The following is a 25,678-nucleotide window of genomic DNA, read 5'->3' on the forward strand; positions in this document are numbered from 1 at the left end:
TAGAAACATCGATGAGAGAGAAACATCAATCAGCTGCCTCTTGCACACTCGCTACTGGGGATGTGCCTGCAACCAAGGTACACGCCCTTGACCAGAATCGAATCTGGGACCCTTCAGTCCACAGGCCGACGCTCTATCCACTGAGCCAAACTGGTTAGAGCGAAAATTCATATTCTTATAAGGTACCCCCAGTACCTCAGGATGTGGCCTTATTTGGAGATACGGCCTTTACAGAGGTAATCACATTAAGATGAGGCCATTAGGTTGGGTCCTAATCCAATCCAATTGGCGTCCTTAGCAAAAAGGGGACATTTGGAGATAGACTCGCACCACTTGAACATGAAGACGGCCATCTGCAAGCCCAGGGGAGAGGCCTGGAACAGATTCTCTCTCACAGCCCTCTGAAGAGACCAACCCTCCCGGCACCTGGATCTTGGACTTCTAGCCTCTAGTACTGCGAGACAATAAATTTCTGTCATTTAAGCCGCCCAGTTTGTGGTGTTCTGTTATGGCAGCCCCAGCAAATTAATACACTCACCAAATTGATTTTGTGATTCAGTTGGGTTGCAACTGACCACAAACTTTGTGGGCAGTGCACTGACCACAAACGTCTTTTTTTCCTATGCTTTCTTTTGTGCAATCTTACTAGCCACTTGGTGGATGGTAGGACCTGGAGGAGGGTGTGGCAAGTATGGCACTCACTCTCAGGGTCATGCAAGTGGGAGTGTCATTACTGACAGTCTAGCCAACACTGCAATTGCACAACCTGAAGATGAGTGCCTCTTTAAATTTTGCATCCTAAACACTTCCCTAGCCTAGTCCATGTAAAGTAGATGTAACTATTGTCTCTATTTAAGGGGTTGACACAAAGTCCAAACTAAATCAGACCCAAGCTGATTTGCTTCTAAATTCTGGGTTCTTTCCATGACCTCACAGCATCCCCATCAGTGGAATCAGTTGGAGAGTGTGACAATAAATGTTGTTTTCCTACCAGTATTTGCTCCTCACCTTCCTACCCCCGAAAGGAGGCAAAGTTAGAGACTGCATTCACTCCTCCCCTTCTCTTGCAAAACTTCGGGGGAACTTGGACCTTCTGAGACCCTTAGTTGATGAAGCCTGAATTCAGCCACTGTCTGTGGATATCTGCAGGCAGAGTGGGCAGCTGGGAGCACTTACAAACTATGTGTGCTGTGCGTGCCTATGTGCACACACCGTGAACCTAGGACAGATCTCCTGCTGGCCAACTCCACCCCTGCTTCCCCTCCTTTTCAATTCACTGCCTTCCAGACACAATCAACACACATACCTCCAATAGGCTTTGTCTTAGTGGAGCTAATATTACCCCCAAACCAGGGACCCCTGTGTAGGATGGAGGCCCTGCTGCCTTCCTGGGCCATACAAACAGGGCCTAATGTTTACTATGTCCCAGGCCCTGTTCTAAGCCTTCACATGTTTTATCACATTTTATTCCTACAACCTGATGAGTTAAGAGTATTATTTGTTCCATTTTACAGATGACAAAACTGAAGCACAAAGAGTAAATGGCCCAGAATTGTGCAGTTAACAGTGCTTTCAAGATCTGAACCCAAGCAGCCTGTTTCCAGAGTCCCATTATTATTATTGGTTTCAGAGAGGAAGGGAGAGGGAGAAAGATAGAAACATCAATGATGAGAGAGAATCATTGGTCTGCTGTTGCTTCCTGCACGCCCCCTACTGGGGATCGAGTCGGCAACCCCGGCATGTGCCCTTGACCAGAATCAAACCTGGGACCCTTCAGTCCACAGGTCGACGCTCTATCCACTGAGCCAAACCAGCCAGCGAAAGAGTCCCAGTTCTTAACGGCTACTCTCTTGCCTGGCTGAGCCCACACATTCTGAGTTCTTGAACACTCATGCCCATCCACATGGAGCTGAATGCTAGGTATCAGTTCAGACACCAGGGGGCAGCATAGGCCTAGCTTTGACCCCTCAGCCCTGCCCTGTTTAGGAAGGGGTGGGGGCAGGGGGAGTAGAAACTTCCTCCCACTTCTGGGATCCCCCAGGGACCATCCTTTCCACATACCACTGTCTCTCAGGTTTGGGAGCGTGAAGGCCTCTCTAGGTCTCTTGACCCCCTCCAGCTCCTCCTCCAGCAAAAGCTGCAGAAATTACCCATTATTTATGATGATGACTCAGAAGCTGAGCAAGCCTTGCGTATGTGTCTCCTGTGGCTATATGTGGCTCTGAGCGCTGACATGTCTGTAAACCTGCCTGCATGTGTGTAAGCATATGTGTGTGGTCTGTGGCCAGGGAGTTGCTCATGTGTGTTTGTTTCTGGGTGTGTCTCAGTGTTTACTCCAGAAACAGGAACTTCACAAGGCTGCACAGCAGATTCGTATTCCAACTTGTCCCTTGGGAATCTGCAGGCACCAACTCCAGCCCACGCCCACTCCCACTCCCACCAGGGTCTGACAAGTAGCACCCTGTGAGGAGGGGGCAGTCGGAGGCACTCTGGAGTTTTCCAGAATTCTGACCTTGGGGTGCCCCCCCCCCCCCCCGCATTCCCTCCCATCAGTGGTCACGCGACCTCTAAGGCGTTCCCTGCCAAAAAGGGAGGGGGACCTAGGCGTTCCTTCCAGGGCCGAGCTCCCCTGCTGCTCTTCAGGGTCCTCCACTGGAGGGAGTGCAGAGCCCAGAGGGACTTGCTTTTCAAGAGGCGCCCGGGAGCCCCGTCCCTCGTGAGCCCCAACGCTGGAGTCCCTGTGAAAGTCTGAGTATGGGAGAGGCAGTTTGGGGCGGCATGTGTCTGCTTGATATTAGGTGACTTTCTTGAGAAAAGTTTATCACTTTTGAGGGAACAGAGTAAGTGGGGATCAGTTTCTGCTCCAGCCAGGCCCAAGGGCCCCAAGCCCCAGTCCTGTGTCCCCCCACTTGGCACAGGAGGTACACACACTCACCCACTTTCTTCCTCTTCCTCCTCCAGCCTACTTTCTCTTCTCTGTGTCGTCAGAGCTCCAGGGAGGGACCTGGGTAGACAGAGAAGCCGGAAACAGCAGGCTGGGGCAGCCACTGCTTACACTGAGGAGGAAGGACGAGGGAGAGAGGAGTGTGTGTGTGTGTGTGTGTGTGTGTGTGTGTGTGTGTGTGTGTGTGTTTTCTTTTTGGTAGTGGTGGTGGTGGAGGGCGGGTGCTAGCAAGGCCAGCCCTGAACTCGCTGGACAGAGCTACAGACCCATGGCCTTGCAGTGCCTGCCCAGAGAGGGAGAAGACAGCAGAGAGGTTGCCAAGGTGAGGGGATGCCTCCGAGGATGGGAGGGTGGGGGGGCCTCTGACTTCCAGTGTGTGTGAGTGGCGGGTGGGGGATTAGCCCGGGCATCTGAGGATCCTCCCCTTGGCAGGGTGGACGGTCCCCAGGAAACTGTTTCAGTTGGTGTTGGTCGCTGGTGGTACTGGGTTTGGGCAGTTTCGAATCTCAGATGAATCCGGAATGGGTACAGGCCCAGCACTCCTACCTCCCCGCCTTGGGACACTTTTCCCATCCCCGCCACCGCCACCACCAGGAACTGTAGTAAAGTCTGGGGAAGGAGGGCAAGGTGGTGTCCCCTGACCGCTGCGTGTGTGTGTTGGGGGAAGTAGCTGCCCCTCCCTGGAAGGTTGATGCTAGTGGGTCCTTGACAAACCCCTATCCTTTTTCCCAACGAAGGTTCCTGTTCAGGAACTGGGGGATGAGCGAGCCCTAGATATAGACCTCATGGTGCCCCAGAAGAGGGGGAATTTCCCCCTCAAAACTGCTCCACGCTTGGCTGCTGTAGACGCCGAGATTTCCCGGCGGCGCAGGGTTAACCTTCCTCGTGCTGAACTGGCTCCGCCTCCCTCCCCCCTCCCCGCCCCCACCGCCACATACACACATTGGGCAACTAGAGAAGCTCTGTTGACTTTTGATCCTGTGGTCTGGGGCGATCAGAGGACTAGGGAATGTAGGGGTTGAGGAGAACAGATGTAGGCCTCGAAGCAGGTGATGAGAATCCTGGACATGGGGTTTTTCTTCTCGGTTTGGAAGGGAATATTGGCCCCACCCCTTCAGGCCGTGGCTCCTGGGTCCCTGACAGTCTTTAGGGGGCTTTAAACAGATGGTGCTCCCCTGCTGACTAGCCAATGGACCCAGCCTTATTCTTGGATTTGAGTGGGGGAAAGTGCGGCCTCCTGGTGTCTGAGGATGGAGTAGGAGAGGAGATTTGAAGCCAGGACCAGGCCAGGAGGCTGGTCCATGACTTAGGAATCACCTCAATTCTCAATAGGGTAGGGGTAGAGGGTCAAAGTCTTAGCTCCATGAGAAACATGAGAGGAAGAGAGAAGGAATAGAGTCTTCCCTTGAATTTGAAACAGACCAAAATGTACCCCACCCCAAAGGGTGAATAGAGAAGGGCCTATTGGAGGACCCTGAGCAAGCGGGGGGGGGGGGGGGGGGTACGGGGGAGGGGGGGAGAGCGCGGAATTCTGCTTTGGGGAGAAAAGAGAGGAGGGGGACAGGAGGGCAAGAGGATTATACTTTTGGGAAAAAAAGAGCTGGAGGAGGAGCGGGACTGGGGTTGGGGGGAGGGTCTTGAAGCAGGAATCTTCAGAGAAGAGGCTCCTCTGCTCTCTATCTCTTTGGGAGTCCTGGGAGAAGGGAGAGGCTAAAAGTGCAACAGGAAGGTTTGGGGTTATTGAGCTGGGGGAGACCCAGGGAGTTTCCATCCCCTTCTTCTCCCTCACCTCTAGGAGAAGAAGAACATTACAAAAACATGAACTGAGAGACCCCTGGGAAACTACTGGTATACTTACCCTACCCTGCACCCCACTCAGAAAAGAGGCCATAAACATCTCCCCTACTTCTCCCATCTCCTCCTTTCCTCTCTTTTCTTCTCTGTCCTTGGCCTTCTAGCCAACCTTCTAGCATCCTCTCCCACTCTTTTAAACGCTTTATTCCAGGCTTATCAACCCCACTTTTCTCCATTATCCCACCTTCTTCTTGAGTTCTCCCTACTTTCCTCTTTGCTCCATCTCCCCTTCTTCAACCTTCCTCCCTCAGCCCTGCTCCTCAGGATGATGGGATTTGGATCTGGAAGGGATCCTAATAGTGCAGTGTGATAGTTAATCCCCACTTGGATTTAAATACTGATTCCAAATGTGCTTGCTGAGGGTCTTGGGCAGTTAGAGAACCTCCTTGAGACTTGGTTTCTTTCTTTTTTAAATTATCTTTATTGTTGAAAGTATTACAAATGTCCCCCTTTTTTTCTGCCCATTGACCCCCTCAACCCTGCTCCTACCCCCTCCCCAGGCCTTCCCCACACTATTGTCTGTCCATGGGCTATGCATATCCTATATAATAAAAGGCTAATATGCAAAGCAACCGAATGGGCAGAACAACCGCTTGCTATGATGTGCACTGACCACCAGGGGGCAGACACTTAACTTGGGAGCTGCCCCCCTGGTGGTCAGTGCACTCCCACAAGGGGAGAGCTGCTCAGCCAGAAGCCAGGCTCACGGCTGGCGAGCACAGTGGCGGTGATGGGAGTGTCTCCCGCCTCCAAAGCAACGCTAATGATGTCCGACTGAAGGCTTAGGCCCACTCCCCAGGTGTAAGCCTAAGCCTTCAATCAGACATCCCCAAGGGCTCCTGGACTGCAAGGCTGAGCTGAGAGACCCCCTCCCCCCACCGAGTGCACAGTTTTGTGCACCGAGCCTCTAGTATGCATATAAGAGAATGGGTTCTTCATCTATGAAAGGAGATAATTATATATTTAAAAAGTTGTTGTGAGGTTCTAATGAGATAACAGGCAATGCCTCATATATAGTGAGTGCTTAATAAATGATAGCTACTATTGCTCCACCATCCTCTTCTTCATTATCTTGCTGGCTAGTTTTCAAATTATCTCATGGAACCCTGGAATTTTGAGGGGTTTCTCAGGGTCATATTTGGTGTCAGGAGGTGGGGAGAGGCAGGAAGAAACAGTAGAGTTCCAGGCCTACCACATTTGCTTTCAAAACTCCGATTTTGCCCTAGCTGGTTTGGCTCAGTGGAAAGAGCGTCGGCCTGCAGACTGAGGGTCCCGGGTTCGATTCTGGTCAAGGGCATGTACCTCATCCCCGGCCCTAGTCAGGGTGTGTGCGAAGGCTAAGGCTACCAATTGATGTGTCTCTCTCACATTGATGTTTCTCTCTGTCTCTTTCTTTCCCTTCCACTCTCTAAAAACCATTGTGGGGAAAATGTCCTCAGGTGAGGATTAACCCAAAAAACTCTGATTTTATACCTGTTATATAATTTGGATTAAAAATATTAAAACTATTCCTTTAAAGAGTTTGGAAAGTTCTGCCCCTATCCAAGCATCATATGTTATAGATGAGAAGATTGAGGCCCACGGAGAGGAGGTTCCTTGCCCACAGAACCAGATCCAGGTCTGGAGCTGCAACCTAAGTCCTCTGCCTCCTCTCAGAGAGCTTTCCCTAATGCCGATCTCTCCTGTCTCCCCACGCCTCCACCTACAGCTCCATCACCCTGTGTCTACCATTGAAGGGTTCACCTTGTCTCAGACACTGACCAAAAGTGTCCCTGGTTTGAGGTGGTCTGGCTGTGAGTGACAGTGGGGTGATCTCTGGGAGAGCTATCTCCAGGAGGTCCCTGGCTGACCCAGGACATAGGTCACCTTCCTTGGGCACTTCTCAGAGTGGCCTGTTCCTTTCCTCCAGATGCCCTCCAAACCCCAGATCATGTCTCTGTGGGGGTTGGTTTCCCAGATACCCCCAGAAAAACTGCAGCAGCTCTACATCGACTTTCCCCAACACCTGCGGCATCTCCTGGGTGACTGGCTGGAGAAACAGCCCTGGTGAGTCCCTGCTGCCCCCATGTTAGTCCCTCAGGTCCTTCCTCACCCACTTTCCCTTTAATTAGCTTTTCTCTGCACCATTTCAGGACTTGGGACCCATTATTTGATGTGCAGGAACCCATATTTAGCAGGGAGTCTGTGTCGCATTAGCCAGACTATGCATGTTGACACCTGGAATCCCCTACCCTTTAGGAGGCTGGACCAAAGAGGAGGAAGGTCAGGGCTGAGGCAAGGGCACTTCCTATCACAGCCGGAAGATTGGGGAACAAGGCATGATGAGGGCTGCAGAGGGCCTGGATGGAGAGAACAGTAGAGGAAGGAGCCACTGAGCTGTTTGCTGTGGGGTGGAGGGTCAGTAGAGCTGATGAAGCCCTGACTCAAGGCCTCCTCATCCTGATCTTCCCACAGGGAGTTCCTGGTCGGCTCAGATGCCTTCTGCTGCAACAAGGCCAGCACCCTACTTTCCGCCACTGTCCAGCATCTTCAGGCCTCCGCCAGAAAGCAGGGGGAGGGGAGCGCCATCTTGCAGCATATCAGCACCCTGGAGGTGGGGGCAGCAGGGGGCGGGGACAAGGCTGGAGTGGGGCTGGGGTGGAGCTGGGGTGAGCACTGGCTGCTGAAAGAAAATTGGTTGGACGCTGGAAACAAATTGGTGTTCCTATGGTTAGCTGTTAGCTAGCATGCAAATTCGATTTTAAAAGCATGCAAATGCAGGAAAACTTCTGGAGTCTACAGCTGTGTTGCCTTTCAGTGTGTGTGTGTGTGTGTGTGTGTGTGTGTGTGTGTGTGTGTGTGTGTGAATTGAGGTGGGGGATTAGAAGGGGAGACTGACATGAGTAAGAGCCAGGCTAACTCTGTCTACCACCATTCATTTCTATAGAGCATATATCAGAGGGACCCCCTGAAGCTGGTGGCCACTTTCAGACAAATACTTCAAGGGGAGAAAAAAGCTGTTATGGAGCAGGTATTGTGACACCCCATCTCCCACCCCAACTCAATTCCCTAGAACATTGGCTTAAACCATGAGAAACTAGAAGGAATTTGAACTTCAGGCAAGGCTCAGTGTTCTAGGCCTGGGATGACTAAAGGAGGCTCCTAGGGTCAGAGTGAACCCCAAGCCTAGCTCAGGGAAACTTCAGATGAGGGATGGGGGTAGTGAGGCCTGGGAGGAGAGCAAGGAGCAAGGAGAGAGGTCTTATCTTTGGGAGATTCCAAAAGGTCGGGAAGCGCTGTCAAAGGGGAGACAAGGGAAGTGGTCTCTCTTTTCTGCAGAGCATGGCAGCAGGCACCCCTTTACAGAGTGGAGGCCAAGGAGAGGAATGGGCAGTGTTACAGTTCTTTTTGTGTGTGTGTGTGTGTGTGTTTGTTAATCCTCACTGAGGATATTTTTTCCAATAATTTTTAGAGAAAGTAGGAGGAGGGAGGGAGGAAGAAAGAGAGTCATTAACGTGAAAAAGACACATCAATTAGTTGCCTCCCACACGCACACCTGCAACCCAGGTACCTGCCCTTGACCGGGAATCGAACCCACGACCCTTCAGTGCCATAGGCCGACGCTGTAACCACTGAGTCACACCAGCTAGGGCAGAGTGTTACAGTTGTTGACATCTGTCCCTCTTGTGCAGTTCCGCCACCTGCCAATGTCCTTCCACTGGAAGCAGGAGGAACTCAAGTTTAACACAGCCCTGCAGAGGCTGCGACACCGAGTGGGGGAAACCTGCCTTCTCCGAGAAGCCCTGAAGCAGGAGGCTGAGGCTGGCCAAGGTGGGAACCTGGGCCTGGAGCCCTAAGAGGGCTTGGGGGAGTGTGTGGGAGTGATTTCCTCTTAGACCGTAACTGTGACTGAACCTCAAATCGCTCTGTCCCCCTGATTTCTGCCCCTACCCTCAGTGTCTCTGCACAGCTTGATAGAAACTTCTGCTAATGGGACTGGGCCAAGTGAGGTGAGTAATGGACTGAGAGGGGGAGCTTGAGCTCAAAGTGCAATCTTTGAGGGATCTCAAATCCTTGAAGTAATGGAGATTAGGCCCTAGAAAGGCAGACTGAGGTGGGGTGAGAGAATGCCAGAGAGGGAGAAAGATAGTTCTTTCCTCAGGAGCTGGGTGAGGAGCTGTGTGTAGTCCTGGCTCAGGCCCTTCGTGCCCGCAGGCCCTGGCCACGTTGCTGCAGGAGACTGTTGGGGAGCTGGAGGCTGCCCAGGCCCTGGTGCTGAAGAGGATCCAGATTTGGAAACGGCAGCAGCAGCTGGCAGGGAATGGCGCACCCTTTGATGAGAACCTGACCCAACTACAGGAGAGGTTGGGGCAGGGCTGACGGGAAGGGAAAGGGCTGGGGGTCGGCAGGCACCTGCTGTTTCTGCTGGAGGACCCACAGGTGTGAGAGAGAAAAAGCCAGGCAAGAGGGCCTTGCAGTGGGCCAAGACTCAGAGAAACCAGTCCTGGCAGAGCTATGCACCCTGTTGTTCAGAGCGTGTCCTGCACAAGTACGCCCGGTCAAAGGGGCACAAGTGGGAGTTCTTCCAACCCACACTTTTCTCTTCAAGCCCCATGCCCAGGGCAATGGGAATTCTTTTTCTATTCGGCCTATTGGGTAGAGCATCTTTTAACTTGTACAAAAGCACCATACATGCTGGCAGCTGATCTGGGTATCAGAGCCCTGGGGAAGAGGCAGCTGGGTTTCCACAGGAAGCTCCCACCCAGAGCCCTTGCAGCCCAGGTGCTGGCAGCCACACCCATGGTCCATCGCACCCCTCTACACACATTATTCTGCTTTCTTCCTGGGCTTAAGGACAGGGCTTCTCGGCCAGAGCAGGTAGCCTGAATCCTGTGCCCCCTGACCACTGTCCTGCCCCCAGGTGTGAGAGCCTGGTGGACATTTATTCCCAGCTGCAGCAGGAGGTGGGGGCAGCTAGTGGGGAGCTTGAGCCCAAGACCCGGGCAGCACTGATTAACCGGCTGGATGAAGTCCTGCGAACCCTCGTCACCAGGTATGCCCTGTGAGCCCCAGCCTGGCCTAGAGCAGACCCAAGGAAGAAAGAGGGTTAGAGTTGTGGGGAGGACTCCCGGGGAGGGACCCCTGCTGCTAATACCCCATTGTCCTCCCTCCTCCCAGCTCCTTCCTCGTGGAGAAGCAGCCCCCTCAGGTTCTGAAAACTCAGACCAAGTTTCAGGCTGGAGTTCGATTCCTGCTGGGTCTATGGTTCCTGGGGAACTCTGCCAAGTTTCCACTGGTCAGGGCCGACATGGTGACTGAGAAGCAGGCGAGGGAGCTGAGCAACCCCCAGGGGCCTGGGGCTGGAGTGTAAGCTGGGGTTGGCAAAGGCCAGAGGAGCTTGGGGGACTGGCACCTTCAGGAGGGAGGGAGGGCCATGGGATGAATGATCAAGGCAGAAGAGGAGGGTGGAATCAGTGTTGGAATAGGGTGGGGGCGGCATCGTGATTTGGCCTAGACGGGCTGCCTCACTTAAGAACCCAGGCAGGGAAATGGAGATGTGGAGCCGGAAGTCCACAACATTCACCCGTGGACTCAAGCTCCTCTCCACACCTGGTCCAGCCCACTCACTCTCTGACCTCCCCTGGCAGGGAAAGCTCTGGGGAGATCACCAACAACACCGTGCCCTTCGAGAACATTGGTTCTGGGAACTGCTGCTCCGCCCTGTTCAAGAACCTGGTGAGTGCTTCAGGAAGCAGTGTGTGTGTGTGTGGGGGGGGGGGGGGGGGGTGGGCACGAGGCGGGGAATGAGGAGGATCCTTAGACTATGGAACTCTCCTTGGAGAGGGTGTTGGGGGCCCAGGAGTTTCTGTCCTCACTCCTGCTCTCCCTCACCCCCTCCTGCAGCTTCTGAAAAAAATCAAGCGGTGTGAGCGGAAGGGCACTGAATCAGTCACTGAGGAGAAGTGTGCTGTGCTTTTTTCTACCAGCTTCATACTTGGCCCCAACAAACTTCCCATCCAGCTCCAGGTGAACCAAGGCCCCAGCCCTGTCCAGTCTGGGACCCCAGGGCCCCGCCATGCTACACACTGGGGCCCTCAATCCCCATACTTTCATGATTGCCTCATACCCTCTGAGTTTGTCACTCATTCCAGGATGCACGGGGAGGAGCAAGAACACGGAGTGCACATACCGTGGAATAACAGTGTAGTAGCAACTAGCACCTTTTAATAGACCAGGTCACTGTTTTAAGTGACACACACACAGTGCTCACAATAACATTATGAGGAGGGTGGTATTACTAGCCTCATTTCACAGATGAGGACACTGAGACAGAGATTGAGCAATTTGCCCAAGTCACACAGCTACTAAGTGTTGGAGCTGGCATTGGAAACCTGGAGGTCTGCCCCATGGCACTGGCTCACAATCACTTCTCTATAGTAAGGCCCTAATTGAGCTTTAGAAAGCTTTTGAAAACATGCCATGATCTTTTAACTATGTTATGTGAGTTCAAAGCTTCCCCCTCAGAGCCAGCTCTCTAAGGAAGCCCCTTGCCCCAATACGAAGAACCCCCTCTCCTCACCCCCTTAGGCTCTATCTCTGCCCCTGGTGGTCATCGTCCACGGCAACCAAGACAACAATGCCAAAGCCACCATCTTGTGGGACAATGCCTTCTCTGAGATGGTGAGGAAAGACTGAGGGGGGAGGGGGCTCTAACATGAGGATGGGGTACAGGCTGGTGGGTTAGCAGGCATGTTCAAATGGTAGTGATCTTAACTTCTCATGCACTTCTGACCTCTTTTCATACCGGTCTTAACTATATCATGTTGCAGCACCCTAAACTGTTGGAAAAGCACCATCTTTGTGAGCGAACTCAGGGGGACACCTGGGAGGGGCAGCCTTGGGGAGGTGGAAAGAATGAAGGCCCCTCTTGAGTAAGAATGAGGGTGGTCGCCTGAGGCACCCTCTCCTTTCCCCTTCACCCAGGACCGTGTGCCCTTTGTGGTGGCTGAGCGGGTGCCATGGGAGAAGATGTGCGAAACTCTGAACCTCAAGTTCATGGCTGAGGTGGGAACCAACCAGGGGCTACTCCCAGAGCACTTCCTCTTCTTGGCCCAGAAGATCTTCAATGACAACAGCCTCAGCATAGAGACCTTCCAGCATCGTTCTGTGTCCTGGTCACAGTTCAACAAGGTCATTGCCCTGTCCTTCGGACATTCCACCCCCAAGCTCTTCATCTCTTCAGGGTATCCCCAACCTCTGCCCAGGGACTGACTGTTGGGGTCTTCACCATGTCCTTTCACATCCATCAGGAAGGCCTTATCATGGCAGGAAATCCCATCAGCCCAGAGGATGTGTTTTCTGGCTTCTCTCAGGGTTTGGATTAGGGACCCCGTCTTCCCTCTTTACCAGTGATTTGTATGACTCACCCAGACTGTGTGTAAACACAGCTCAAAATAACTGACCCAGGGCGAAACAATTCCTACTGCAAAAACCAGGACGAAATCCCACAGGGACATGTAGTAATATCAGCAACCATGTACTGACAGCTTACTACCTGCCAGGCACTGTGCTTAGCACTTCACATATTTACCTCACTTAATCCTTCCAACATCCCTTTGAGGTAGGTACTATTATCATCATTTTATAGACCAAGAACCTATTGCTCAGAGGGGTTAAGTAGTGTGTCTAAGGCCTCCCAGCAGGTGAGTGGCATAGCTGGGATGAAACCCCATATTTCTGACTCTTGCTCATAGCTACTATATTTTATTCCCTCCAAAATAAGATGGCCCAGAACTGGGTCTCTTACAAGAACAGGGGGGGGGGGGGGGGGGGGGCGGGGAGAAATCTGGGTGTCTTGGTTGGCCACCAGCAGGGTAAATGCAGTCATGTTCTGCTCACTTAGAAAAAAAGGAAGAGAGAAAAGCCCATATGACTAGAGAATGTGTTAGCAAAGGGATCCAGACACTCACACCCAGCAGGCAGCCGCCTTCTCTGGACTCCACCAGGCTTCATTAGGGACGGGTGGACCATAGTGGTTATGAGAAACTCCAGGCCAGACTTCCTGGGCAAAGGTGGGAGTTCACCAGCTATGTGGACCTGGGCAAGTTATTTGACCTTTCTGGGCTCCCATTCTTTATTTCTAAGATGGGATAGCTGTAAGACCTACTTCCATAACCTTGTAAAGATCAGATAAATTAATTTATGGTAAGGGCTTAGAATAATGGCTGGCAAATAGTGAACGTGAGTATTGGCCGTTATCATTGATGGGTCTCAGGTCCAGTTTGGTCCCTCAGCCCTGTGACTCTGTCATGTGGGCACGCACAGCCCATACTTGCCCTAACCAGGCTCCGGCTCTGGCCCTTTCATGAACTCACACCAGCTCCTCCCTTCCCCACAGGAGATCCTGCTGGGTCGTGGCTTCACCTTTTGGCAGTGGTTCGATGGTGTCCTGGACCTCACCAAACGCTGTCTCAAGAGCTACTGGTCAGATCGGTGAGTCTCTGCCCCAGGTGGTCTGAGCAGCTGTACCTCCAGCTCCCTCTTCACATCCAGTACCTCCACCCCCATCCTCTCCTTCATCCTGGCCAGGCTGATCATTGGCTTCATCAGCAAACAGTATGTCACCAACCTTCTTCTCAATGAGCCTGATGGAACGTTCCTTCTTCGCTTCAGTGACTCAGAGATTGGAGGCATCACCATTGCCCACGTCATCCGGGGCCAGGATGGTGAGGTCACTCCAGCCAGTCCTGTCTGTGCCTGTGCCCTCTGCGATTTCTTCTGAGAAGGAAATGTTTTAGCTTCCTTATGCCAGTTCTGATCTTCAGAAAGTTCTTCTTTAGTTCCAACTTTTCTTCTTCCTTCTATGGTCAAAACTTCCACTTTCTCACTGTGAGCTTTTTGGGGATAGAGATTAGTGCCCCCCCCCCCCCCCCGCCCCAGGACCCCATTGGAGGTCCTCTCCTCCTTGCCTTGGTAGATTGAGTTCTGTGTGGGGGCTGGGAAAGGGGAAGAAAATCTGGACGGAGTGGCTCAGGGTCTCATTCCTATTGTAGGTTCCCCACAGATAGAGAACATCCAGCCATTCTCTGCCAAAGACCTGTCTATCCGTTCACTGGGGGACCGGATCCGGGACCTTGCTCAGCTCAAAAACCTCTACCCCAAGAAACCCAAGGACGAGGCTTTCCGGAGCCATTACAAGCGTGAGCTGGAGCTGGCAGTTCTGACCCCCCTTCCTGTTGCCCACCTCCTCCCTGATTCCAGTTGCCCCCTCCCTGTCTATTGTGTGTCATCCCTGACTTCTCGCCCCATTTTGTAGCTCCACTTCTCCCACTTGCCTATCAGCCATATCCACCTTTCCCACCTCCTCTCCAACCTAACCCTGGAGCACTCCATAGCTCTCCTTTCTCCCCACAACAGATGAACAGATAGGTAAAGATGGCAGGGGTTACGTCCCAGCTACCATCAAGATGACTGTGGAAAGGTGAGTGTGGTGGTGAGGATGATGGGTAAGGCCTGGTGCTTACTTGCAGGAAGGGGTGGCGGCATCAACAATTTGTCAGTTACAGGTATCTCCTTCCCTCCTCCAGGGACCAGCCACTTCCCGCTCCAGAGGCCCATATGTCTACTATGCTGCCCACTTATGATCTTAGAATGGCCCCTGACTCCATGAACATGCAGCTCAGCCCAGATATGGTGTAAGGAGCATGAGATGGGAATAGAAGTGGTCTGTGCAGGCAGGCTCTCTGCATGGGCAGCTGGGAGAGCCGGAGCTGGGGACTGAAGGATGGCATTTTCCTTGCCATGAAAGGAGTTCCTCATCCTGAGGCAGGGGCTGGGGGTGTCCAGAAGAAGAGCTGGCATCAGGGGATTCTGCTTTCTTTCCCCAGGCCCCAGGTGTACCCACCACACTCTCACTCTATCCCTTCATATCAAGTCCTCTCCCAGGAAGAATCAGTCAATGTGTTGCCAGCCTTCCCAGAGTAAGTGAAGAACCTCTTAGGGATTGGGTGGGGATACCCAGCGGCAAAGGGGATGGACATTCAAATGTTAGGAGAGGCTCTTCTGGGAGAAGGGGGCAGCAAAAAGCTTTGTCTCTTCTGTTCACTCCATTGAGCCTCAGTGGTTAAGACCCAGACTTCCCTGGGTTTGGATTCCAGCTCTACTATTTAACTGACTTCAGGCAAGTTACTTAACTGCGGTGCCTCATCTGTAAAATGGTGAATAATACCTTCCTCATAGGATTATTGTAAAGGCTAAATGAGTTCATTATATGTGTACTGCTGAGCAGAGTACCTGGCTTATAGCAAGGGCTATGTATGTAGGGATTAGTATTCTCTCTTCTGCCCCTGGAATCCACAGTCACTTATCTGCTATCTTGATTTTTATTTATTCATCTGTTTTGGCCTTGAAGTGATCTAGACATTTTCATTCCCCAGGCAACATTCAGGAACTTACTCTTAGTCAAGACATGACATCTCCCTCCCAGGAGTAGAGGTGGGGGAAACAGAACCACCAAAGTTCAGAGTCCAAATAAACATCAGAAATTAGCTAATCCAGTCCCCATCTCCCCCTCCTCCCAGGCCCCAACACACACTTTATGGATGGAAAGACTGAGCTCACATTGTAGAGATGGCTTGCTCTAGTCAGGATAAGGAGTACAAAATTCCTCAGTGGTCTTGACTTTGTAACACCCAGCTCTTGCTCAGCCCTCCTTTCTCTGACTGTACCCTTCTTCCTACTTCCAGACCTCACCTGCAGATGTCCCCCAACCTGAACCAGATGAGCCTGCCCTTTGACCAATCTCACCCTCAGTGAGTGACATTCCCCATCCTGACCCCATATGCCCCATTCACTCCCACCTCACCCCCCACCCACCACCATTTCATTCACTTTTCTGGTCCCAGCAGGGGTCTGCTGCTGTGCCAGCCTCAGGAGCATGCCATGTCCAGCCCCGAGCCCCTGCTCTGCTCTGATGTGACCATGGCAGAAGAGAGCTGCTTGAGCCAGCCAGTGGGGGGGTTCTCTCAGCCCACCTGGTGAGTGGCAGCCTGGGGTGGTGGCTGAGCGTGGGCTAGAGGAGTGGGTGCCAGGACTATCCTACTGCTTCTCTCCTCCCTCCTGCAGGGTTGGTGAAGACATGTTCCCGCCCTTGCTGCCACCCACTGAACAGGACCTCACCAAGCTTCTCCTGGAGGGGCAAGGGGAGTCAGGGGGAGGGCCTTTGGGAGCCCGGCCTCTCCTGCAGCCCAACCCCTATGGGCAGTCTGGGATTTCAATGTCCCACATGGACCTAAGGGCCAACCCCAGTTGGTGATCCCAGCTGGAAGGGGAGCTCAGAGACAGCTTTTCTACCCTGATGGACCTGCTCTGGATACCTGCCCATGCTCCTGCTAAGCAACAGATGGGGAGCGTGTCCCCCTAGCCCCACCTACTCCCTGGTGAGGAGGAAGACTTTGCCAGGAGAAGGCACTGCAGGTGGAGCCTATCCACTCCTCCCCTCCTACCACACACTCACCCCCACCCTCTCCCTTCCTGTGCTGGGGGAGAAATTCAGGTTCCAAAGTGAGACACGCCCCTGCATGCCTGCACACGCACAACACACAGCTCTTCCTAAGACGGGGCTGAGCACGGAGGGGGCTGAGCAAGAGCACAGGTTAGGGCACGGAGGGCTCCTTCTCCTACTCCCAGCCAGGATCCAGGATGCACATGTAGAAAAAAGCAGACATGTGCACACACTTGCACTAGAGGCTGGAGATGTGGGAGGGGATGGGCTGGGTCCCAGCCCTGGGGGAATGAGGAAGTTTAGGAGACCCTGGGTGGGAGGACAAGAGGGGCCTGTACATTTGGCTACTGATGTGGGTTTTGCCCAGATTAAAAAACAGATCCCAGACAGCTCCAGATCCCTGACAGTCAGATGGGGGCTTTCGGTTGTATATGAAATGGTGCAGAAGTACAGGGCTGAGTATCTTGGTGTATGTATAGCTGTGTGTGTGTGTGTGTGTGTGTGTGTGTGTGTGTGTGTGTGTGTACTTGAGACACATTAACATATAGATATCACACACATTAGTTGTATAGCCACACAGGACATTATCTGATTTTACCTGTGACAACACAGTTTTTGAAGTGTGAGACACTGCACAAAAGACACTGGTGAGTGTGCTAGCCTGATACATGCTAACCCAGACACACTCAGCTTCGAGAATGACTGTGCTCAGGTAGGTCTACGTGGCTGTGACATCGCATATGGCTTAGCTTCTGTGGCTCAACACTGCCAGTCCTGCCCAAGGCAGGGGTGAGTCTGGAGCCCGGCCCAGGTGTGTGGTCCTCTCCATGTATTAGGGACCCTCCCCGCTGCTTCTTTTCTACTTCCCCAGCCACTGCCAGTTTTCCTCCACTCCCATACTACCCTTTCTCCCCTTTGGGGGCCATAGATCATAAGCCATAAAATAAATTTTATTCCAAAATAACAAAATAAATAATCTACTGTACACGATCTGAAAAGAAAAACGCTCTAACTGCTCAGACAGATGCTGTGGTCCAGCCCCCAGCTGCGGGAGACACTAAGTCCAATCCAGGCCTCCCGTGGGGGCTGATGAAGGGGACCCCACATCCACCCCCCCACTCCACCCCCAGAGAGGGCAGGGCAGGAGGAAAAGAATTGCTGGGACTTGGGGGAAAAGATGGGCATGGGTGGGTGAACTGCAGCACTTGATAAATTAAAGAAACAAACTAGAAGCACAAAAATGGGGGAGCAGAGGGGAGGAAGAGCAGGTCCAGTGTTCTCAGGCCCCCATTTCTGGGGGAAACGTTTCCATTTTTAGCTGCTGGACCTTCCCAGGAAAGTTCCCCTTTCCCCCATATCCAAACTGAGTCCGACTGCTCACATCACTGGTTCAAACTAGAGAGAATGGGAGTGTGTTGTGTGAGGGGAGAACCCCAGATGCCCTGGAGGCAGAGTCCTTGCCCCCGTGCTGTGGGCAAGGGTGAGGGGCAGAACGCACCCCCTTTGTGTCCTCTTGCCAGGCCCCTGCTCGTTATTGCTTGAAGCCCCATAGTTTTATGCCCATGGAGCAAGTGGGGAGGCAGGAGAAGGGCAGCGGAAGGATCCAGAGTTGTGAGTAGAGACCAGGGATGGAGAGTGTAGGGATCTGTGGGAGCCAGAAATCCCAGGGCCTGGGTGAGAGAGTACCAGTCCATCCCTCACTGCCGGCTGGCCTCAGCCTCCACTTTCACACTGCTTCTGCGACCTTCCACCAGAGCTGGATGGGGTCCTGGGGCAGGGCATCGGTCTAGGAGCCCTTCCTCGAACTCTGCAGGGAGAAGGGGTAGGTTAGGAGACTGTGGGGTAGACACTGAAGAGAGAGGTGGTTGAGAAGAGAGGCAAGGCTAGAGAAGGCTGCAAAGAGTATCTTGATTGACTGCGTTACTGACTCCTGCCCACCGTGTGTGTATGGAGGGCTCCATATCCAAGTGTGTGTGCCCCCTCCTCTTTCTGGCTGTGTGTAGCTCTCTGTCTCTGTATGTATGTCTCTCTTTCTCTGTCTCTCCCGCCTCTGCTCTGCTGGAATTTCTGGTTCTGTCAGGAGCTGTGGGGGTGGCTTGGCTCTGACCTCTCCCCCTCCCCCTTCCTAGGCTCTGCCGCCCCCACTCATCTCTGGCCCCCTCCCAGGCCCTGCCCACCCACCCATGCCCCCCAAGTTTCTTAGAAGCCAAGTGTGGGGGAGGGGGGACAGGAAGCCAGGCTCCCAGCTCCTCCTCCAAGAAAAGCCCCCCTTCCAATCCCTGCCCCCACTTCCCACCCACACACAGTTTAAAAATACCAAGCTAGGGTTGGTGGCTTTGTCTGCTGCGTCACTCCCAGCCCAGCCGCTGCCTGGCCCTTCGCTGGCCTATTCCCCTTCCCCCACCCAAACACAAAGCATCCCCCCACCTAGGCTCTTCCACTTTCAGGCTGAGCAGCCCCATCCCAAAAGCCAGCCTGCTCCACCCTCCTACATTGGTGGAAGTTCTCTCCAAGCTTTCCTTCCTGGTGACCCTCCTTCTGCTCCCCTTCATCTCCCATTCGGTCTCCCTGCTCACCCCAACCCCCTTTCACAGGTCTCTGTTAGGGTCAGACCCTCCCCAGTAGGAAGAGTCCTGCAGGGTCCTCCTCTTCTTAACCCAAGGCCTGGTTGGCTGGAGCCCGACCCTCCTACTTACTGCCCTCTCTGGCCACTATACCCTCTTCCTCCCACCTGGCCCCAGGGCCCCAGGATTGCTAAGTGGGGCCTGGGTGGTGGGGGTGCTCGGGGACAGCACTGCTGGCTGCCTCACCTGCGAGAGGCGGCTTTGCAGGCACACAGGGGCTGAGGCGGCCCACGCGGTCATGGGAGACGAGGCGGGCTAGCCGCAGCCCCTCATCCATCAGTGTCTGCTGCAGGATGTGGCGGCTCCACAGCCCATGGGCTGGCAATGCCAGAGGCAGGTCAGCAGGGGGCGGCGTCAGCCTTGGGCATGACCCCACAGCTGTGGGCATGGGCACTGGTCAGGTAAGGGACTACAGTCAACAGAACCCCCACCCTCAACCACAAAGCCAAACCCACAGATCTAGGCCCTTTTGCCCCCATCCAGCCAGGCCTCCCAACCCTGTTCCAGGCAGTTGCCTCCTGGCTCTTTCCCGCCACACCTTCCCCTCCCACCCCGCCCAGAGGAGAAAAGTGCTCTGATGTACACTCACCCTGCAAGTGTCCATCTAGACTCTCCCCGGACAGACTGGCGCTGTCTTCTTCCAGGCTGGGGCGGTATGGGGGTGCATAGGATTCAGGGCCTGGGGGAGGCTGCTGGATTTCAGAGTGACTTTGCTCTCCAACCTGTGTGTGCCCCAAATGGGGAAATGAGGATCTGGCAAAGGAGGTTTTAGGGAAAGACTGTTCTAACCCCCTACATGCACCCTGGCAAATCTACCTCCTGTTTCAGCTTCTTCAGTGGTGGGCCTCCCAATTCTTCAGGGTGAAGCCTGTAAAGATGGAGGAATAAGGAGTGTGAGGCTGGGGAGGCACACATGATGGGCTGGGCACAGAATCTGGTGAGGGGCATGCATTTTTTCAAAATCCTGGGAAGCAGCTGGCTGAGCAAGAGTCCCCAGCTCAGGCACTACTGTTTTGGGGATTAGAGGGGACATGAGATGGATGGGAGGGGTCAGACCTCACACAAGTGGACTTTGTAAAGGCAGGACATGCAGGTTGGTGGCAAGCAGGCCTGGAGGCACCTCAATGGAGGTTAGGACATGACCCAGCTCCCTGGCAGAATTCTAATCTAGGAAGAACCTGGAGAAGGGGGTCTCACCTGGAACCCTTCAAGGAGGACAGGTAGGTGCTCTCTCGGGCCACTTGGCGTGATAAGGAGAAGAGTTCTACCCTCCGCAATAAGAGCGAGTTGTCCCTCATGCAGAACTGGGCAGCAGCCTCATTGATGGTCAGCTGTGGAGAGGACCACCAGAGCAGTCAGAATCCTAACTCCCCATTGTCTTGCCCAGACATCCTCACATCCCTTCATCATCAGACAAATGAGGCCCACCCATCAGATTCTTGCTTGGGTTTTGACATTATCCAAGAGTTTCCTGAGGGAAGAAGACAGAGGTCAGCACCCACAGATTCCTAGGAATGCCCAAGGCCTCTTCCACTCCTGTGGGGACATGAGCGGCATGAAGTTGGACAGCTGGGCTCTCACCTGTGCCTCTGTTTTCCCCTCAGTTGAGGGGAATTCAGCAGGAGCTGGAATTGGGATGGAGGAGAGGGGATCGGGGCCTGGAGTCTTGGTCAAAGGGCAATGAAACAGACTTGAGGAATGTGAGGATTCCCAGGGGTGAGCAGGTGGAGGCCTGTGAGCCAAGAGCAATCTCGGGAGACTGGGGTCCTCACCTCATGCAGGCTAAGCTGCTTGCCCTCCCGGCGCTTAGAGTCAAAGCGGCCATAGATGATGCTGTATTTGCGGATCTCCTCCTCCTTCTGGCTGTCATTATCATCCATCTCAAAGATGTGCCCCACGCTCCGTGCCAGCTTCTTGTTCAGCTTTAGCAAGGATGTCACCTCCCCAGCATCCCCCCTTGGGAAGCTCCGGAAGATCCTCTCCACACTCTCCACCACCATGCGTACCATCTCTGGCTCCAGTCTATCAGGAGCACCTCCAGCCCCAGGGGCTGCCAAACCTCCAGCCCCTATTCCCTCAGGGACTCCTCCCCCTGCAGGTGGGGAAAAAGGGGGTGAACCAGCCTCCTCTTCTCCTCCCGCCCCAACATCAGACTCTGGAGTGCTCCGGCCTGGCCAAATTCGGGCATCTCCTGCCCCAGGTCCCCCAGGCACTGGTGACAGCTTCTCTCCAAGTTCAAGGGGACTCTTGGGGCTAAAACTTCGAGCACTGCCAGCCTTTTCCCCTGGGCTGCCATGACCGTTGCTCATGCTCCCTTTCCGGGTGCCCGCAGTCTCAGAGATCTTGAAAAGCGGAATGCTGGACACGGGCACAGCAGGCACTGGCTGGCTAAAGAGCCCTGGATTGGTGGCCCACTCTCTCAGTGCCTTCTGCAGGCGTCGGACATGGAGAGGCTTGGTGGCCATGCCCACAAGTGCCATGATCTCCAGGAACTCCTCCTCACCCGCTTCGCACAGTTGTTGCACGTCGTCCCCTCCCTGCTGGATGAAGGTCTCATAGTAGGAAAGGAGGTTGGCGCGCTGCAGGACCCGGTACAGCTGCAGCTCCCCTAGTGTCCGAGGCAGTGCCATGGCTCGGGCACTAGGCCTGAGAAGGAGGCACACAAGAGAAAGAGGGGGACAGTCAGTGCAAGTCCCCCTGCTTGGTACCAACCCACACTCACAATTGTCCTCTCACTCCTGCCTGCTTCTCTTCCTCTCTCGCTTTTGAATGCTCTCCCTGACCAGTACCCAGGCCTGGGCACAGACCATGAGAATCAGGCACTGCTCAGAAGTATAGACATGTCAGTGCCATCACAGACAAGCCAGAAGTACCAAAGCCAGCTCAGTCTCTGCAGAAGTCAAAGGCTCTTAGTCCCCATCCTCAGCTTTTGCCTTTCTGGTCTGGGACATGGAGACCTTGCGCGACGAGGCCAGCTAGCACATCCTGGGATGCTTAGACATACCTCTCTTCCGGAACACGGTCCTTACCTTCCACCCTAAGCACTAGCAGTCTCACCATTACTCAAGGAGGGACAACTTGCACTGAGATGAATACAGGATGGCCCCATCCTGCACTGAGATGAATACAGGATGGCCCCTTCCTGCCAATAGTGGACACCTGGGACCACTGCTGGCAGGCTTCACTCCCTGGTGGCATCCTGCCTATGGCTGAGAGGGAGAGGTGTGTGGCCCCTCCCATGTCCTTTCCCACTCTGTGAGCCAGGTGCACCCCTGCTCTGCTACCTGACCTTCCCTACCATTTAGGCATTCTTAGCACACTCTTGCTCTCTGCCCTCAGGATGGTCGCTCTCCTCCAGACTGCCCAGCACCCCCAGGCGACCCCTCTCCCAGCAGTGACCTTCCACACCTGCTCAGTAGGTAGGCCTTTCCCTTCAGCTCAGCCGCAGGGAGGAGAGGAACGCCTCAATTGTTCTGCTCTGGGCCTATTCCGCCCACACACACTCCCACAGTGGTAGCGTCTGTGGGCGAAAATTGCCTAGGGGCTCCCGCCTACCCTCTCCCTCATTTTCCACCCACATCTCAAGTGGAGAGGGGGAGCGGCTCAAGGCCTCCTGAGGGAGGGGCTGCATGCTGGAAACTCTTCTCCCCACATTGTAAACAGAGGTACAGAAACGGGACCCCCTAAGACATCCCCTGCTTCTCCTCTGCCTAGTTGATGATCTCTTGACTTCTCCCGACCCCGGGGTCCTCCCGCCCCGCGCCAAGGACAGACTGAGCCAGCTGAGCGACCCCCCCACCCCCGCCGCATTGTTGCCAGCTACAGCTCCAGGGCTTCCCCTGGAGCTTGGAGGCCCCCCACATTCTTTGCAGGGGGCTCACAAGCCAGGTCATGCCCACAAAGTAGAAGGTGGGATGGAGAGTTTGAATATATTCTTTCATATCCAGATTCATCAGATCCCAGGGCTCCTCTAATTCCATCAGTCTCCACCCCCCAACCCTTATCTCTCTTCCTCTCTACATCCCCCCCCCCATCTCCGCCCTCCAGACCCCTTTCCAGAGTCCAGCTCCACCCATCCCCACTCCCTGCCGCTTCCCTTTGCCCACTAACTTGAGTCTGGGCTGCGGGGTCCGGCGGGCGCTGTCCCCTCCGCCGGGTGGCTGCTCGGTAGTGGGGGAGGGCGCTCTGTGCATGGACGGCCGGAGACCACCAAGGGCTGCCCCTCTCGGTGTCCGGCGCCCGGCGCCTGATGCGCGCTGCGATCTTCCCGGCTTGGGAGGCCGTGTCCGCCGCTGTCCGGGCTGCGTCCCTCCCTCCACGTCTCCTCTCCGAGCCTCCGCGACTCAGTCTGTGCCTCTGCCCCCCACCCCCCTCCCCGGCTGCGCTCGCCGCCTCTCCGCGCCTCCGCCCCCGCAGGACGCACGGGGAGCGAGGCCCGGCGCGGCGCTGACTGCCGGGCGGGCGGAGGGCGTGGGTAGAGCCGGGGGCGGAGGCCGGGGGCGGGGGGCGGGCGCCCGGGCTTCAGGGCCCGCGGTGAAGACGCCGCGGTGGAGAGACTGAGAGAGGCGGAGTCTTGGGGGGGAGGGGACGGGACGGGGTGTGGAGCTGGAGGCGGGGGCGTAGACTCAAAGCCCAGGCGCCAAAGTGGGGACTGGGGTGACCGAGGCCAGGGAGGGGAAGGCGGGCTTGGGGACCCAGAGGGCGGGGCGAGGTCGCTCCATGCCGCCCACGCCGGATGCACTGCCAGCCCTCTCCGCGCCCACGTACCCACGTGAGCGCCCAGCCGGCGACATTCCTCTTTCCCCGCCACCCCTACCCCTCCGTGCGGAGTTTCACAACCACGCACAGGTACACAAAGATACTGAGAAGCGCACCGTGCGCCTAAACGGCTCCGCGAGCCCGTGGCCCACACGCAGGCCTCGTGGCGGTGGACATGTGAATGTTAGGAGTGAGCCGAGAAAGTTGGCGGCTTCTCAGAGTGCCCTCCTCTGTGTGTGCAGCTGGCTCACGAAGAGTGCGCGTTTATGGCAGGTCTGTGAGCGCGGGGCTCTGCAGGAATGCCTTAGGTACCCCAGCGCTCTTATCCAACCCCAAAAGGAGTACTTTGAAGAGGCCGCTGGGAAACTCAGGCCTCCACCATCCCAGCCTCCAGTCCATGCTGAAGTTTGGGGAACAGGAATGGGCGGGTTACCGTGAAGCTACCACTTAGACGCGTTGGGTTTTGTTAGCGCATAGGTCAGGCAGGGATGGGAGGAGTACCCCGCCTTTCTCCACTCGTCGCACCCTATTTGCTGAGGATGGGAACCTACTCCTGGGGGATTCTGTGTGGCAAAGCGGGGATATGGAGGACAACCATTCTGGGATATGGGGACGTCTATCAGGGGACTTCCTCGGAGAGGCTAGGTGAAGATGGACAGGAGGCCAGGAGAGAACCACGCGGCTCCCTACGAGGAGCCTAACCCCCCCTTCACAACCCACCACCCCTCCCCCACTTTATTTCTCGTAGCCCCATCTGGTTCCCATTACACTCCCGCCCACGGCTGGGGGAGGGGCAGATGGACAGGCGGGGACTCTCAGCGCCAGGCCCTGCGGCTCTAGGCCCCGAGGAAATGAAGGGGGGGAGCAGAAGGGGGAAGCGGGATGCAAATGGACTAGCCAGAGGCAAAGTTCCCCCAAGTCCGAAACCTCAGCCCCGCCCCACCATTCCGCACTTCTGAGTGGCCCGGCAAGGCGTGGGCGGCGTGGGCGGAAGGCTGGTTCTACATTCGGGCCTGGCCATAGAACCTTTGTCTCCGCTGGGGGCAAGAGAGGAGGGGTGCATCAGTGGGATGGGAGGATTTCAGTAGCTAAGATTCTTTTCCCCATCCTGTTAAGCCCCAAACACTGGGTGGGGGGGTGACAGGACCGAGCTGAGTCCCATCTCCTATCCCGAGACTGGAGGGGCACACCCCAACCCCTCCGATGTGTGGGTGCCCCTCCCCCACTCCTCTTTACTTATTTTGGAGCCTGGGCTGCCAGCCACTGGCCGCGGGTTCCACGTGCCTCCTCCTTCCCTCTGCCCACGCTCCCCGTGACGCACATCCTCCGCCCACGCAGCCTCTGCTGGAGGCGCCCCCTCCCACCTGCCCTTTTGGGGTGGCGCTGAGCCCACGGATCCGGAGGGAGATGCAGGACCCGGGAAGAGGGCGGAGTAGGGTGTGAAGCAAGGGGCAGTTACCAGCTGGGCGCCGGGTGCCCTAGAAAGAGGCTTGGTCCCACTCTCCGGTCCTGGAGCGGGTACTCGGCCGCTGAGGAAGGAGAGAAAAATCCGCGGACCAGGACTGCCCTCTCCCTTAGGGGACTCTGAAGGGGTCTGGGTGCGAACCTGTGTGTGAGAGTGAAACTCTTGAGCGATATATCTTTGTTTCTCAGGGTTGTCTTGAGGATCAAATGAGAAGACGTATATAAGAACTTTGTAAATTGTAAAATCCTAAGCAAATTTAAGATGCTTTTGCCAGTTTGTCTCTGTACCTGAGGTTGTGTAATTATGTGTTTCTTTACACCTACGTGTGTATCCGTGTCTCTGTCTCTCTAGGTTTGTGTGTGAGCCCCTAGGTGTGGATTTAAAAATATGTACGTTAAAAAAAACATTGACTTGTCAAACTCCGCCAGAGGCCAGGCAGCCAGAGCTGCTGAGATGTCTGTTCTGCGCTTCCCTCCCACTCCTACCACCCCCCACACCCCTCCTACTCCCTTCCGTTGAGAACAAGGAATTTCCAGTCTTCGGGAAAAGGA

The 25,678-nt window shown here is 54.9% G+C and overlaps 2 protein-coding genes across 8 annotated transcripts in view; one reads left to right on the forward strand and one right to left on the reverse strand.

Annotated features, from left to right (window-relative positions):
• The window catches only part of STAT6 (signal transducer and activator of transcription 6), a 34,474-nt gene extending 17,205 nt beyond the window's left edge, over window positions 1-17,269 (forward strand). For 2 of the 5 annotated variants that reach the window (XM_080662586.1, XM_080662587.1), the window contains exons 2-22: window positions 6,708-6,844; window positions 7,253-7,391; window positions 7,725-7,808; window positions 8,470-8,608; window positions 8,735-8,787; window positions 8,993-9,141; window positions 9,699-9,830; window positions 9,956-10,144; window positions 10,426-10,513; window positions 10,682-10,804; window positions 11,366-11,458; window positions 11,762-11,968; window positions 13,176-13,270; window positions 13,367-13,503; window positions 13,831-13,977; window positions 14,195-14,258; window positions 14,365-14,472; window positions 14,665-14,757; window positions 15,523-15,588; window positions 15,685-15,813; window positions 15,902-17,269. In XM_080662586.1, coding sequence (XP_080518712.1) covers window positions 6,708-6,844; window positions 7,253-7,391; window positions 7,725-7,808; window positions 8,470-8,608; window positions 8,735-8,787; window positions 8,993-9,141; window positions 9,699-9,830; window positions 9,956-10,144; window positions 10,426-10,513; window positions 10,682-10,804; window positions 11,366-11,458; window positions 11,762-11,968; window positions 13,176-13,270; window positions 13,367-13,503; window positions 13,831-13,977; window positions 14,195-14,258; window positions 14,365-14,472; window positions 14,665-14,757; window positions 15,523-15,588; window positions 15,685-15,813; window positions 15,902-16,091 — 2,562 coding nt within the window. In that variant the 3' untranslated portion in view covers window positions 16,092-17,269. Of the gene's footprint in view, window positions 1-2,615; window positions 2,799-3,000; window positions 3,267-6,707; window positions 6,845-7,252; window positions 7,392-7,724; window positions 7,809-8,469; window positions 8,609-8,734; window positions 8,788-8,992; window positions 9,142-9,698; window positions 9,831-9,955; window positions 10,145-10,425; window positions 10,514-10,681; window positions 10,805-11,365; window positions 11,459-11,761; window positions 11,969-13,175; window positions 13,271-13,366; window positions 13,504-13,830; window positions 13,978-14,194; window positions 14,259-14,364; window positions 14,473-14,664; window positions 14,758-15,522; window positions 15,589-15,684; window positions 15,814-15,901 lie in introns of those variants that run through there. The other 3 variants (XM_080662585.1, XM_080662584.1, XM_080662588.1) reach the window with 3 other exon arrangements.
• Window positions 17,215-23,341, reverse strand: NAB2 (NGFI-A binding protein 2). 3 transcript variants are annotated; one of them, XM_080662590.1, is made up of 7 exons: window positions 23,015-23,341; window positions 20,677-21,550; window positions 20,102-20,235; window positions 19,721-19,772; window positions 19,494-19,626; window positions 19,091-19,282; window positions 17,215-18,087 (listed from the first exon to the last, which is right to left on the reverse strand). In XM_080662590.1, exons 1-7 carry the CDS (start codon window positions 23,095-23,097, stop codon window positions 17,978-17,980), a joined length of 1,578 nt encoding a protein of 525 aa, XP_080518716.1. In that variant the 5' UTR covers window positions 23,098-23,341; the 3' UTR covers window positions 17,215-17,977. The 3 variants fall into 3 exon arrangements, with proteins under 3 accessions (XP_080518716.1, XP_080518715.1, XP_080518717.1); XM_080662589.1 differs by having other exon boundaries at window positions 19,091-19,297; window positions 23,015-23,279; XM_080662591.1 differs by lacking the exon at window positions 19,091-19,282 and having other exon boundaries at window positions 23,015-23,279.
• Window positions 23,342-25,678: the final 2,337 nt, after the last annotated feature.

Source organism: Plecotus auritus (assembly GCF_963455305.1).
Source record: "Plecotus auritus genome assembly, chromosome: 3".
Taxonomy (NCBI): Eukaryota; Metazoa; Chordata; class Mammalia; order Chiroptera; family Vespertilionidae; genus Plecotus; species Plecotus auritus.

What these genes read in the sequence shown, in the direction of transcription:
- NAB2 (XM_080662589.1), bottom strand. Translation starts at nt 23,097, where the DNA reads ATGCACAGAGCGCCCTCCCCCACTACCGAGCAGCCACCCGGCGGAGGG. An exon ending in TGAAGAAGCTGAAACAGGAG is followed by an intron (nt 19,627 to 19,720) that starts GTAGATTTGCCA and finishes GGGCACACACAG; the next exon opens with GTTGGAGAGCAAAGTCACTC. An exon ending in TGCAAAGCCGCCTCTCGCAG is followed by an intron (nt 18,088 to 19,090) that starts GTGAGGCAGCCA and finishes TTCTCCCTGCAG; the next exon opens with AGTTCGAGGAAGGGCTCCTA.